The 12,185-nt window shown below is 39.9% G+C and overlaps 1 protein-coding gene across 1 annotated transcript; it reads right to left on the reverse strand.

Moving 5' to 3' along the window:
* Window positions 1-8,496: 8,496 nt before the first annotated feature.
* LOC109424772 (acyl-CoA-binding protein) lies at window positions 8,497-9,549 on the reverse strand. Its single transcript, XM_019699952.3, has 2 exons — window positions 9,392-9,549; window positions 8,497-9,148 (listed from the first exon to the last, which is right to left on the reverse strand). The coding sequence occupies exons 1-2, from the start codon at window positions 9,395-9,397 to the stop codon at window positions 8,894-8,896; spliced, it is 261 nt and encodes an 86-aa protein (XP_019555497.1). The 5' UTR covers window positions 9,398-9,549; the 3' UTR covers window positions 8,497-8,893.
* Window positions 9,550-12,185: the final 2,636 nt, after the last annotated feature.

The raw sequence follows: 12,185 nt of genomic DNA on the forward strand, positions 1-12,185 counted from the left end.
AAGTCTGTTCCAGAATACACTGCAACCGCCCTAAACTCAAGCGATTGTACTGAAATATTTAAGATTCTTTTTCGGATGTGATATTGTGTGCTGAAAAATAAATTAGGTTATCTTTTAATATTATTTTTTTATACTTAGCTCTAGCCGTGAAGCGATGTCAGTTTCAGGAGAATACAATTTTCTAGTTGAAATTCACAAACACACTACTTCGCGCCCTACTCTACTCTACTGTTCTGCTAACTCCCGCACTACTTACTTTGCTTCCCTTCAGTTACTCACTCACTAACTCACTCCACACAAAAACTTTTCCTGACTGACTCCTTACTTGCTTTGTTCCAATTTACTCACTATTTCTTAACTGACTCCTCGATCAAGGGTCCAGCAGCAGTTTTTATAGCCTAAGAATTCAACCTACACATCAACTCTCATTACAATACATATGCACTACATTTTCAATCATCCCCACTCTGGAATCAGAATAGAATCCTGAAGTTCCTGAGTTAGAAAGAGATGTGCATATATCCTTTTTCGTTTTTGCTGTTTCCCCATTCGGTGTATTCATAAATCAGAGAGATTCATTTGTCCAATCAAATTTATCAAATTTCCCCTTTTTTCTCCGAACATAAACAACTCTCGACTGACTGAACGCCAAACCATCGGTGATCGTTCCAGAGAAAGAGTGTTTATAAATATTGTGTCGCATATGGTGTATGCAAAGTCTTCTCCCCTTGAACTTGAAAAGTATTCAAAGCAAGGGCTATATGTGGCCTGTTATACTCGCAGTGGCGAGTGGATCTAGGCCAAATCGATTCAATTTTAATTGATTGGTTTAAAGTAAATTTGGTCACTTCAACTACTGCTTATATGATAAACATAATTGTAATTAAATATGTGGATGAATCAACTAGTAACAAACTGCATTTTAACAATGGAAAGTTTGTAACACAGGTTGATACCTTCCAATGATCTTTCTATTAAATTTTTATTTTAGTTTGAAAATTTCTCCGTTCCCCCGAGAGGCTCTAGAGCTTTACGAATCCTCGACACACTGACACAAAAACAAACCTTCTTCGTCCCCCCGAGAGATTCAATGGCTCTTCGAGAACGTTATTAACACCAACCTTCGGGGTTATTATACGCCTGGCTTTACGAGCACCGCCAGACAGCTCGTCACCGGACGGCTGCCTCGCCTGATTTTCCATATTCTAGGAATCGTAGAAAAGTGTCCACAATCTAAAGACTATAGATTTCCTACCGGTGTTCATCATTGCCTCAAGTCTGTTCCAGAATAAACGGAGAAATAAAGCAATTCTTTGTGAAATCATCTCTCCTCTCTGGAGCCACTATGTAAATGTGCGGACTTCCACGATCGATGGAATTGTAGCGCAACAGTATCGTAACTTCATTATTTAGTTACAGTTCTGGTATCTTATGAATCGTTCCACGGACTATTCAGGTTAGTAAACCCAGAGAACTTTGCTACTGTTACTGTTTGAGAACACGAAGCTGGTTATCGCGTCGTGTTGCTCCTTGACCATCACTGTTAGCCGTCGCGATTCTACTAGCCGTAGAGCTGGTGCTGAGAATTGTAATAGTATTCCCTACGCTTGCGCTTCGCGCACTTCAAACAATTTCGTTTAATGTCAGAAATAGAAAATCGAATAGGCTGTTAAGTTATGTTACAATAAAAATGGAGAACTTTAAAGGCAAACGTTGGACTAAATATGACCACCAAATTCAACAAGATTTAGTACAGAGATGGATTTTTGTCAAAAGCCAATATTAAGTACAAACCAAATAATTTTAAATTTTAAACAAAGATTCAATTTGCATGAAAGGTAGCCTTGTTCTTTCTTAACATTGTTGATACCTGCCAATGATGTTTCTATTAAATTTCTATTTAAGTTTGAAAATTTCTTCGTCCCCCCGAGAGGCTCTAGACTCGTATAGGCGGTTAAGTTATGTTACAATAAAAATGCTCATTTTCTTGTAACATCTCATTTTTTTTCACTGTTTTTCGCGGATCATAAACTTTCTTGTAATTGATGTTGCACTTCCACTAGTTGGGTTGCGTACGCTGAATCTATACGTTATTCTTCAAGATTTTTGCTGGTTTTCACATTATTCTGGAATATTTTCTTTGAATTGTTTTCCACTTGCACTAATTATTCTTGTTCACATCTTGTGATTGGTTAAATAAAGTTCAATGTCACCCTCAATTTCCATGTGATACTAGGTTTATATTACCTAGAATAGTTTAAAACTCGTTCGTTGCATTAAGCTATTATACTAAATCCAATTAAATTTTATTTTCAAATTTATAAATATATGGCTTACGGGTTCTACTCACTAAATTACACAATATGCACTTAAAAAAATGGTAGACTTTACATCAAAAGATTATCAAAAAACTCACTTTTTTTTACTGTTGACAGGTTTATCCATGTTCAGACGGGAGCGAAGGTTGGTTCGTTCTTGCTGGAGTGGTCGCAGGGGTCACAGGGGTCGCAGGGGTCTCAGGAGTCGCAGGTGTCACTGTATCGCTGGCTTCATCTATTTCGAAATCACTTCATTCAAATTTGCGAGTGATTTTGCCGCGATTTTATTGGCGCGCTTTCTCTCGCGTTTAACGATCGTTCTGTACAAGGCTAGTACTAATTGAAGCGCCATTAGGCCAATGATAATATTGAGTTTAATATCATGGCTCAGATGGAAATCTGTATGAACCTCTTGTGTGTTTATAATCGTGAGGTCATGATCTCCTTCCTGCTTCACTGTTGGGGATGATTTCTGATTTCCCATTTCTTCTTCTTCAGAACAGCGAAAATGTCACAATATCGTCCTTATTAAACTTGCTTTCCATGCGCTTCGTAAATTTCGTTTGCTCTTTGATCACGTGCACTACGGTTTGCGATGATAAATAACTGGATTAAAGCTTAAATCCATTTTTTTGATAACTTATATCACTTCTGCAAACGTCCGGATTTTGAAGCAGCACATTTTCAATGTTCATTCACTTGGATTCACTGTGTGCATTTTTCGCTATTTCACACATAAATTTGTCTATCTTACAAAATATTGTAGATAATTCACTTTAGCTGTTTCGCGAACATCGCGTATGGTAATGGCTAAAACTTCACTGTACTAAAGGTACAGGTACCGGTCACTTGACGGGGTCTGCCATGTAAAATGAAAAGATAATGATGTTTTGGTGGTTCTCACCAGACTGCAACTTTATTCATAATTTCGACTTAAGCTAGCCTTAGTAACTAATGAGGAGTCTGTGAAGTCCTATGTAAATTACAACCAATCAGAGATCGATGCACCGATCTCGAGAGAGAGAGAGAGAGAGAGAGAGAGAGAGAGAGAGAGAGAGAGAGAGAGAGAGAGTGAATAGGCATAGAAAGAGACCAAACATTTGGCTCTGCCACACCGCAGGCAGCTTGAGAACGAGCATTGCCTGGAAACAGTCATTAAGTAATATTCTGTAAAATGACACTTTCCAACTGAAAGTGCTTATGCATTGAAACGGCCATCGAATCGACGGGTTGCTAACTGATAGGGTCTAGAATTCGACCCAGCATGGAACAACGTGCGAGTTCTGTTGAACTCAGGCATGGTTCGATGACATGTGTGAAGCACATGCCACAGATTCAATGGCTCTTCGAGAACGTTATTAACACCAACCTTCGGGGTTATTATACGCCTGGCTTTACGAGCACCGCCAGACAGCCAGACAGCCAGACGGCTGCCTCGCCGGATTTTCCATATTCTAGGAATCGTAGAAAAGTGTCCACAATCTAAAGACTATAGATTTCCTACCGATGTTCATCATTGCCTCAAGTCTGTTCCAGAATACACGGAGAAATAAAGCAATTCATTGTGAAATGATCTCTCCTCTCTGGAGCCACCATGTAAATGTGCGGGCTTCTACGATCGATGGAATTGTAGCGCAACAGTACCGTAACTACATTATTTAGTTACAGTTCTGGTATCTCATGAATCGTCCCTCGGACTATTCAGGTTAGTAAACCCAGAGAACTTTGCTACTGTTACTGTTTGAGAACACGAAGCTGATTATCGCGTCGTGTTGCTCCATGACCATCGCAGTTAGCCCGTCGCGATTCTACGAGCCGCAGAGCTAGTGCTGAGAATTGTAATGGTATTCCCTACGCTTGCGCTTCGCACACTGGAGTTCATTTCGTTTAATCTCATAAATGGAAAATCGAATAGGCTGTTAAGTTATGTTACAATAAAAATGGAGAACTTCAAAGGCATATTTTGGACTACTAGTGCAACCGCTCACTTCTTAAAGAGGATGCCAGTTAAACACTTCCCTCAAATACTGCAACCGAATTTAACTTCTTGTAATCGAACTCGTTTCTTAAAGATATGTCATCATCTAAATAATTTAGCAACACTTCTCTTCTTAAAATTACAAGTTAACGTTTTATTCAAGTGTAGAATTAAAACTGAGTGATTAGTTCTTACAACCTAGCACTTTTATGATCTAGGGTTAGTTATTTATTTTTCCGCTCTCTTTCCGTGGCGTGGGAATCAGCGGTGTCATCCTGATGCGTGCGCTGTGGTGGCATCAGCCGGTGCGTATGATGTCGTCGGTATGGTAATGAGATGCGATGGATGCAAGGCTTTCTGGGAATTCGGGATACTTTGATGATCCGGTTGGAATCGGTCGGTATTGTTGTCCCTTCGCACGTTGGGTGTGATAATGTGATGCGATGTCTAGATGTTTTGGGATGCAGAACCACGAGCTCGGGTTGATGCGATGATTCTCGGTATTCAGGGTTTTATGACCCTCGTCCGGTTAGAATGGTTTCGGATGATGATATCTGATGTCTTTCGGGAATGACAGCTTTATGATGCTCGTTCGGTGTGGGTGGTCTCGATCGTTGGTAACTGTTTATTTCCACCTTGACCTTGTCGGTTGTGTGTTGAGAAAGATAGAATAGTTTGAGTCTGAGAAGAACTATTCTCTTGGACCTTTTGAGTAGCGTCTTTTACGTCATCAAATGATCCTGCTTTTAGGATCAGTTAAGTTTCCTGATTGGAAACTCCATTAAAGCATCAACTGCCGTCTTTTTCACCATATTCTTAGCGACTGCTTCTGGAATATGTTGCTCTATATATGTATATATATATTAATTTGTTGGGAACAGCTACAATTTGCTCACAGAAAGAATCCAAGCTTTCACGCTGTTTGATTGATTTCAACTTGACCAGGATTTGCTCTGGCGATATTGTATCATGACATCTTTCTGTTATATTTTTGATGAAATCATTAAATGTATTAATGTTCTCCGGTAATCCGAGATGTGCTTTGCCAGTTATTCTGGTTTTAAAAATTTTTAATAACATTGCTTGGTGCTCATTAGCTGTTAATTCCTTCATTAAGTTACAAGCATCTACGAACGCTTGTAACCCGTCGCTGGCATCTTCATAAATTGCTATTACTGCTGTAACAGAACGTATATCAAATGCATGCGCGGACGCTTGCGGTGTTATTGCTTGTGTAGTCATTTTTAATTTGTTTATAATTCAACGTTATTCCAGTTCCTAATAGAGCAAGAGAATACATCACCCATCTTAAGATGAAGATTCTTCTCTTTATATCTTTGAGTTTGGGACAGTTAGAGCGCAACCTAGCGTCAGCTCTAGACTCAAAAACTCTTTTTGCACCTACAGACATTGATTAAGCTTCTTCAATCAAATTAGCAGTTTCATTAGGACCATTTCTTCGACGCTTTTGTTTATGTATCAAAGATCTCATCTGACCCGGTTGAACCGTTGTCATGAGGATTCGGTCGGAAGGGTAATCCCCAGGGCCACCCATATCTTCTTTCGATTAATTTGACTTACTCTGGCAATTTGTTTATAATTGTTTAAAATTCTAGCTCTGTTTTTGCAAGATCAATAATATTTACTATATCCGAAAAAATAACATCCGATATATTATTTGGGTTTCTTATAGCAAGTTCTAATTGCCTTATCAAAAAGTTGACGTCTTTCAGAAGTTTTTCTAAAGTAAAGGCAGTTTTTTTTTATTATTTATCGATTTTTTAATATTTCCATAGATATTTATTAAATTTTTGTGATAATATAGAATTTCATCATCTTTCATGATAATTTGTAACGTAACAATTGATAAACATAATATTTTTTTTTTATTAAAAAGTACACAGAATATACATATCTTTTGATTTACCGCTTTGCTGCAATGTCTTCTGTTGCCGTGCTGCTTTTCCATCCACTGCTGTTACACCTGTTCTGCTGCTTCGTCTGCTGCCATCACTATTTTTTGTTCTTCAACTCATCATTTTTATTTTATTTTTCACTGTTTACCTCTTAAAAGGCGAGGTAGTTGCCTAGTTTATCTTGGTTGCTCATCTTCTTCCTGGAGGATTGCCGGATAGTCACTGTTGTCCCTACACTCATCCATTTTTGTTGATTTTATCATTCTTTTTGTTTCACTAATTCATTGTTGAACTCCACCGAATCATTCAACATAGTTTAATGTTTATTATTTATTTTTCGACTGTCCACTTTTTCAATTTCAAACCCAAATAGCCGATTGCCATGAAGGTGAGGGCGACAAACGTACCCGCGATCACACGAACTTCTATTATGTTCATTTGCTGGTTGCTGGTCACTATAGTGTCCCCGAACCACGACATTTCCACTTTTATTCACTATTCGAAGATTGCCGGTTTAAAGTCAGGTCACCATTACGTGGATCACTTACACGGATGGTGATGGTAAAATAACTTAATACACATCGGACAGTGTGTCCGTCAAGATTAGACTTGAGATTGAATGATCATCCTGTTCTTTATTGTACTTCTCTTAAATACTAGTTTACATTGTCTTCCTTCGTTGAGGTACGTGACCCAAACATGTCGCGGATTTCCCGGTACAGATCATGCAGATGGGTGGACTCGTGCAGCTTTGGGCCTTATGACCTTCAGCGCCGCATCGCCTACAGTGTAGGCCCTACACAGTTTGCGCCTGTCAGGGCCTTTGCAGTCCCACGACTTGTGTCCTGGTTCCAGACACCTAAAGCAAACCTCTGGTGGCTCGTGGAATGTCAGGTGACATACGCACCAACCCACCTTTATGTTCCCTATCTTAACGGACTTTTTGACGTCCGCCACAGGTATAGCTGGACCAAAGCTATCTGTGTCCCTGCTGGCCCCTTACGCAGCCTAACGGCTGCGGCGGCCACCTGCACATCGCACTGTTGCCGCAGTGCCGTGACGAGCTCTTCCATTTCGGTGATCTCATCAATGTCCTTGACCATCAGAGTCGCCTCATGTGTGAGAGCCCTCACCTCTACACCCTCACCAAGGACCTCTTCTGCTAGCCTCTTGTAGGCGGCGCCCTTGTGTTCCTTCTCGCGCTTCAGCTCCAGGATCATCTCGCCCGTTCAAATACGTCTAATACTGCGTCCGTCGGCTCCCAGACCCTCAAGCTTGGCGTCGCTTCGCATCGCCTTCAAGACGTCCGTGTACTTGGACTGTGCTCGTCTTGATGACGAGCGCGTCGCCTTTCTACGCCTTGACTTGGCGTCCTGTACTTCTACCGGCGGATTCGTCTTCTAACTGATAGCTTTAAACGTATCAAATGTAAGGCTTTATCCAAGCGTATGTCGGTAAAAAAGAAACAACATATCACTATAAATTTATCTTATTTTCTTTAAAAGTTTCAAAAAAAAAAGTACTTTCAAATTCTTCTATTGCTGTGATGGAGGAACATTGTGTGCGCTTTTGATTTATTACTAGCAAGCGGGAGCTACCAGAATGCAATCTGACCACACCGTGACGTTACTGGACGAGTGACGACTACGCGGGTGACTGGGATTCACCATGCCTACTAGGATCACTTGATGTGCCGTGCGTCGTTGTCCACTGGTCAATATGTCGACATGAATCTACTGTCACACACCTTGCTGCTAACAATCTAGAGTTTGACGACGAATACCCGCTTGAATTCAACGTCAGGCCGAAGAAAAATGTTCAATCCGGAACCACTTTCTAAACACATGTTGCAACCACAAAATCGTCTTCTCACAAAACTGTGCACTTTCCATATGAAAACTTCACCGGATGGCGTAGCGCCACCAGCCGAATCAAGATTCAGCCGACGAAATAGAACAAAAATTATGGCGGAGCTACGAAAAGTCGTGACAGCAATTTGAAAACTCAGCCGCTTGCTGTGATCCTCTCGAATCAATACACTAGCCTACTTGATTAACACTAACATGAATCAAAAGAACACTGCATAGAATGACGTAAGTTATTTCAGTTTTACTGCCAATGTATGAAATTTAATCATCGGAAATTGTTTTGCAAATGACCACCAACATGGTAAATGATTACGGACTAATGCGCTTCTTCCCACTGCGCCCTTGTGATTCAACATTACCGTACTATTATAGAGAAGAGGGTCAAAGATTTCCAAATTTAGAATTAAAACGACAACTTTTGCGTCTGGAGCCAGTACGGTTCTGAAATAATTTATTGTTATACAACTTATTCCTAAATCAAGTGTGTTATCGTAGAGCTTTTAGCCACATATTAATATTATTATCAATTCAAAAGTATTCAACGAAAATAAACTAGCTGTATTTGTACAATACAAATAAAAACTTTTGATGAGAGTAATTCAGTGTTTCCTTTCTTTGTGATTCATAATCAAGTGCGTTGCAGAAGTCCGAAAGTCCCTAATCACCTATTCCTCTAAAATGCTACCGCCCCCTCCATCTTCGGCACATGGTCAATTTGAGATTCCGGAAGAGTACCATCCCATCACCAGCGGGAAGCCACCGAACTGTGCGTCTCGTCTCGTCTCGATTGCAGCAGCAAACACCGCCCCACGCCTACTTCAGTCCGTGTTGCTCCACCAGCTTGGCCACCTTCTCGATGTAGGCCTGTTTGGCGTCGTCCTGCGACATGCCCTTGCGCCCGTTCCAGGCCTCCCACTTGGATTTGCCCTTGAAGTCGAGCAGACCGGGCTTGTCGGTGTTGCAGTCCCCGACGGTGGCCTGCTTGTACAGGCCGTACACCTCCAGCAGATCGGCATCTGACGGGGTGACTTTCAGATTCTTGACATCTTCGGCGGCTTGTTCGAAGGTCTGAAATAACAAAAAAAAAATATTTAACAAGTTAAGTGCGGCCCCGCTAATGGATGCTAATGGAGCAAAAACGACACTCGAACGGTGGGGATGGCCTTACTTGTACATTAGTCAGCGGCCCTTTAAATGGCGACATAACCTCATTTTTTATCGCGATGCATCTTCTCAAGGTCGATGCAGAATGCGAATATTATAAGATATTATCGAGGATAAATTTTTGGGATAAATTGCTGTAATACTCACCGACATTTTTGCAAAGGAACTTCCGAGTTTCCGTTTCTTGATGTAAAAATGGAAGAAAAACACCTTTATTTATCCAAATTCCAATAATATCAGTCGGCCGCAGGTCTGTCTGGGAGGGATGCGAAAGGAAGAATCTGATGTTTGTTCGCGAAATATTTGCGGTGAACGTGCACGCTTCATGAAGCAGCCGCGGCGAAAATGGCGTTCTCTGTCTCTGGCTCCGGCTCTTGGCGAAAATAGCGGCCAGCTCTACCGGGAATTTTGTAACTGCACGGAAAAACAAAACTACCTATTTTTTTGGAATTATTTTTATTCAATCACGATAAGAAAAAGTTATTCAGAAATGAAAGATTCGCACAAGTTTTAAAGTTAAAAATTTTAGATTGAGTTTAAATAAGGGCGAAAGTAACATGATCGATTTCTCTTCATAAACTCTCTCTTCTGCAAATTATAGTGACAAGATGCAAATTCAATCGTACTTTACACTGAGACGCTAGATTGCATCGCAACCTAGCGATTTATGACCAAAAAGTGTAACCATACTTGCATTTTGTCACTTTAATTTGAAGAAGAGAGAGTCGGTGAAGAGAACTCGCTCATGTTACTTTCGCCCTTATTTAAACTCAATCTAGTTTAACCATAGGACACTGCATTGTTTTGATTTTGTATGGGATTTTGACGTTTCTTGGCCTTGTTGTTTACAAAATTTCTGTAAGAGTGAAAGAGAAGGAGAGAATTTCATGCAGTGCCCTATAGGGCACTGCATGGAATTGGGTTGTTTAGTGAATAAAATATTGCTATTTTCTATAGCCTAATCGAAAGAGCACATTTTTCTGAGCATAACGTGATTTTATTGGATTCCAATACCTTTGTTTTGATAGAAAATTAACAAAACAATTCTAATTTTCGTGGATAGAATGACAGTTCAATCGATAAAGTGACAGTTCGACCCGAACAAAAAAAATTCCCCATACAAACTTTAAATGCTTTTTAAAAATAGTTCCCGGACTCCAAAAATTATGAAATTTTGGATTTCGAAAAATTTTTGGGCGGCGAATCCGATTATGAAATAATCCGGATACCCCTAAAGAACCCAATTCCCTCCTTCTCTTTCACTCTTACAGAAATTTTGTAAACAACAAGACCAAAAAACGTCAAAATCCCATACAATATCAAAACAATGCAGTGCCCTATAGGATACTGCAAGATGACGTCACGAAGCCGTGCACTGACAGTTCCGGAGAAATTCGCGAAAAGGTCGTAACTGACAAAATGTACACAATTTAAGCGATTATAAGGCAATCCATGAGACAGATGCGATCAGCTGATTTTTTTTTTGTTTACCATGTATTTTTGACAATCGATGATCGGGGTGACAGTTGAACACAAAGGAATTTGTTAAGCACCGACGACACTTGACGAAATTTTGTTAAGTTGTACTCACACTATGTTTACAGTTTTGGCTGTCACCCCCATCGCGAAAAGTCGTCATGGATTGCCTTATATTATAAGATTGAAAAGATGCTATAGCTTTTTATAGATTTTACTGCTAAATACTCACAAACTTTCCTTGAAATCACTTTTCTAACTATTGAAAATCACGGGTTGAGTGAAAGGCGTAATCCCATTCTGTGTCGCACGAAACAAAACAAGAGTTCCGTAATAATTAGCGAAAAAGCCGTAACCAATAAAATATACACAATTTGAGTAATTGCAGGAGTGAAAAGATGCCCGGTAAGCTTCATCCGTGGAAGCATTTTCAGAATCAGTTGTATACAACTCGAGGAACTTGAGAAGTAGAATGTGTATCGTGACATTGAATTTGTATTTGTTCAAAACGTTTTTCTGGTTTTGATGCTTGAAGGAATCTTCTGGAGCCTGGTAAGCTCCATCCGTGGAAGCATTTTCAGAATCAGTTGTATAGAAGTCGAGGAACTTAAGAAGTAGAATGTGTATCGTGACATTGAATTTGTATTGTTCAGGATATTGTTTTCTGATTTTGATGCTTGAAGGAATCTTCTGGAGCCTGGTAAGCTCCATCCGTGGAAGCATTTTCAGAATCAGTTGTATAGAAGTCGAGGAACTTAAGAAGTAGAATGTGTAACGTGACATTGAATTTGTATTTGTTCAAAATGTTTTTCTGGTTTTGATGCTTGATGGAATCTTCTGGAGCCTGGTAAGCTCCATCCGTGGAAGCATTTTCAGAATCAGTTGTATACAACTCGAGGAACTTGAGAAGTAGAATGTGTATTGTGACATTGAATTTGTATTGTTCAGGATATTGTTTTCTGATTTTGATGCTTGAAGGAATCTTCTGGAGCCTGGTAAGCTCCATCCGTGGAAGCATTTTCAGAATCAGTTGTATAGAAGTCGAGGAACTTAAGAAGTAGAATGTGTAACGTGACATTGAATTTGTATTTGTTCAAAATGTTTTTCTGGTTTTGATGCTTGATGGAATCTTCTGGAGCCTGGTAAGCTCCATCCGTGGAAGCATTTTCAGAATCAGTTGTATACAACTCGAGGAACTTGAGAAGTAGAATGTGTATTGTGACATTGAATTTGTATTGTTCAGGATATTGTTTTCTGATTTTGATGCTTGAAGGAATCTTCTGGAGCCTGGTAAGCTCCATCCGTGGAAGCATTTTCAGAATCAGTTGTATAGAAGTCGAGGAACTTAAGAAGCAGAATGTGTATCGTGACATTGAATTTGTATTGTTCATGATATTGTTTTCTGATTTTGATGCTTGAAGGAATCTTCTGGAGCCTGGTAAGCTCCATCCGTGGAAGCATTTTC

The sequence above is a fragment of the Aedes albopictus genome, chromosome 1, assembly GCF_035046485.1.
Source record: "Aedes albopictus strain Foshan chromosome 1, AalbF5, whole genome shotgun sequence".
NCBI lineage: Eukaryota > Metazoa > Arthropoda > Insecta > Diptera > Culicidae > Aedes > Aedes albopictus.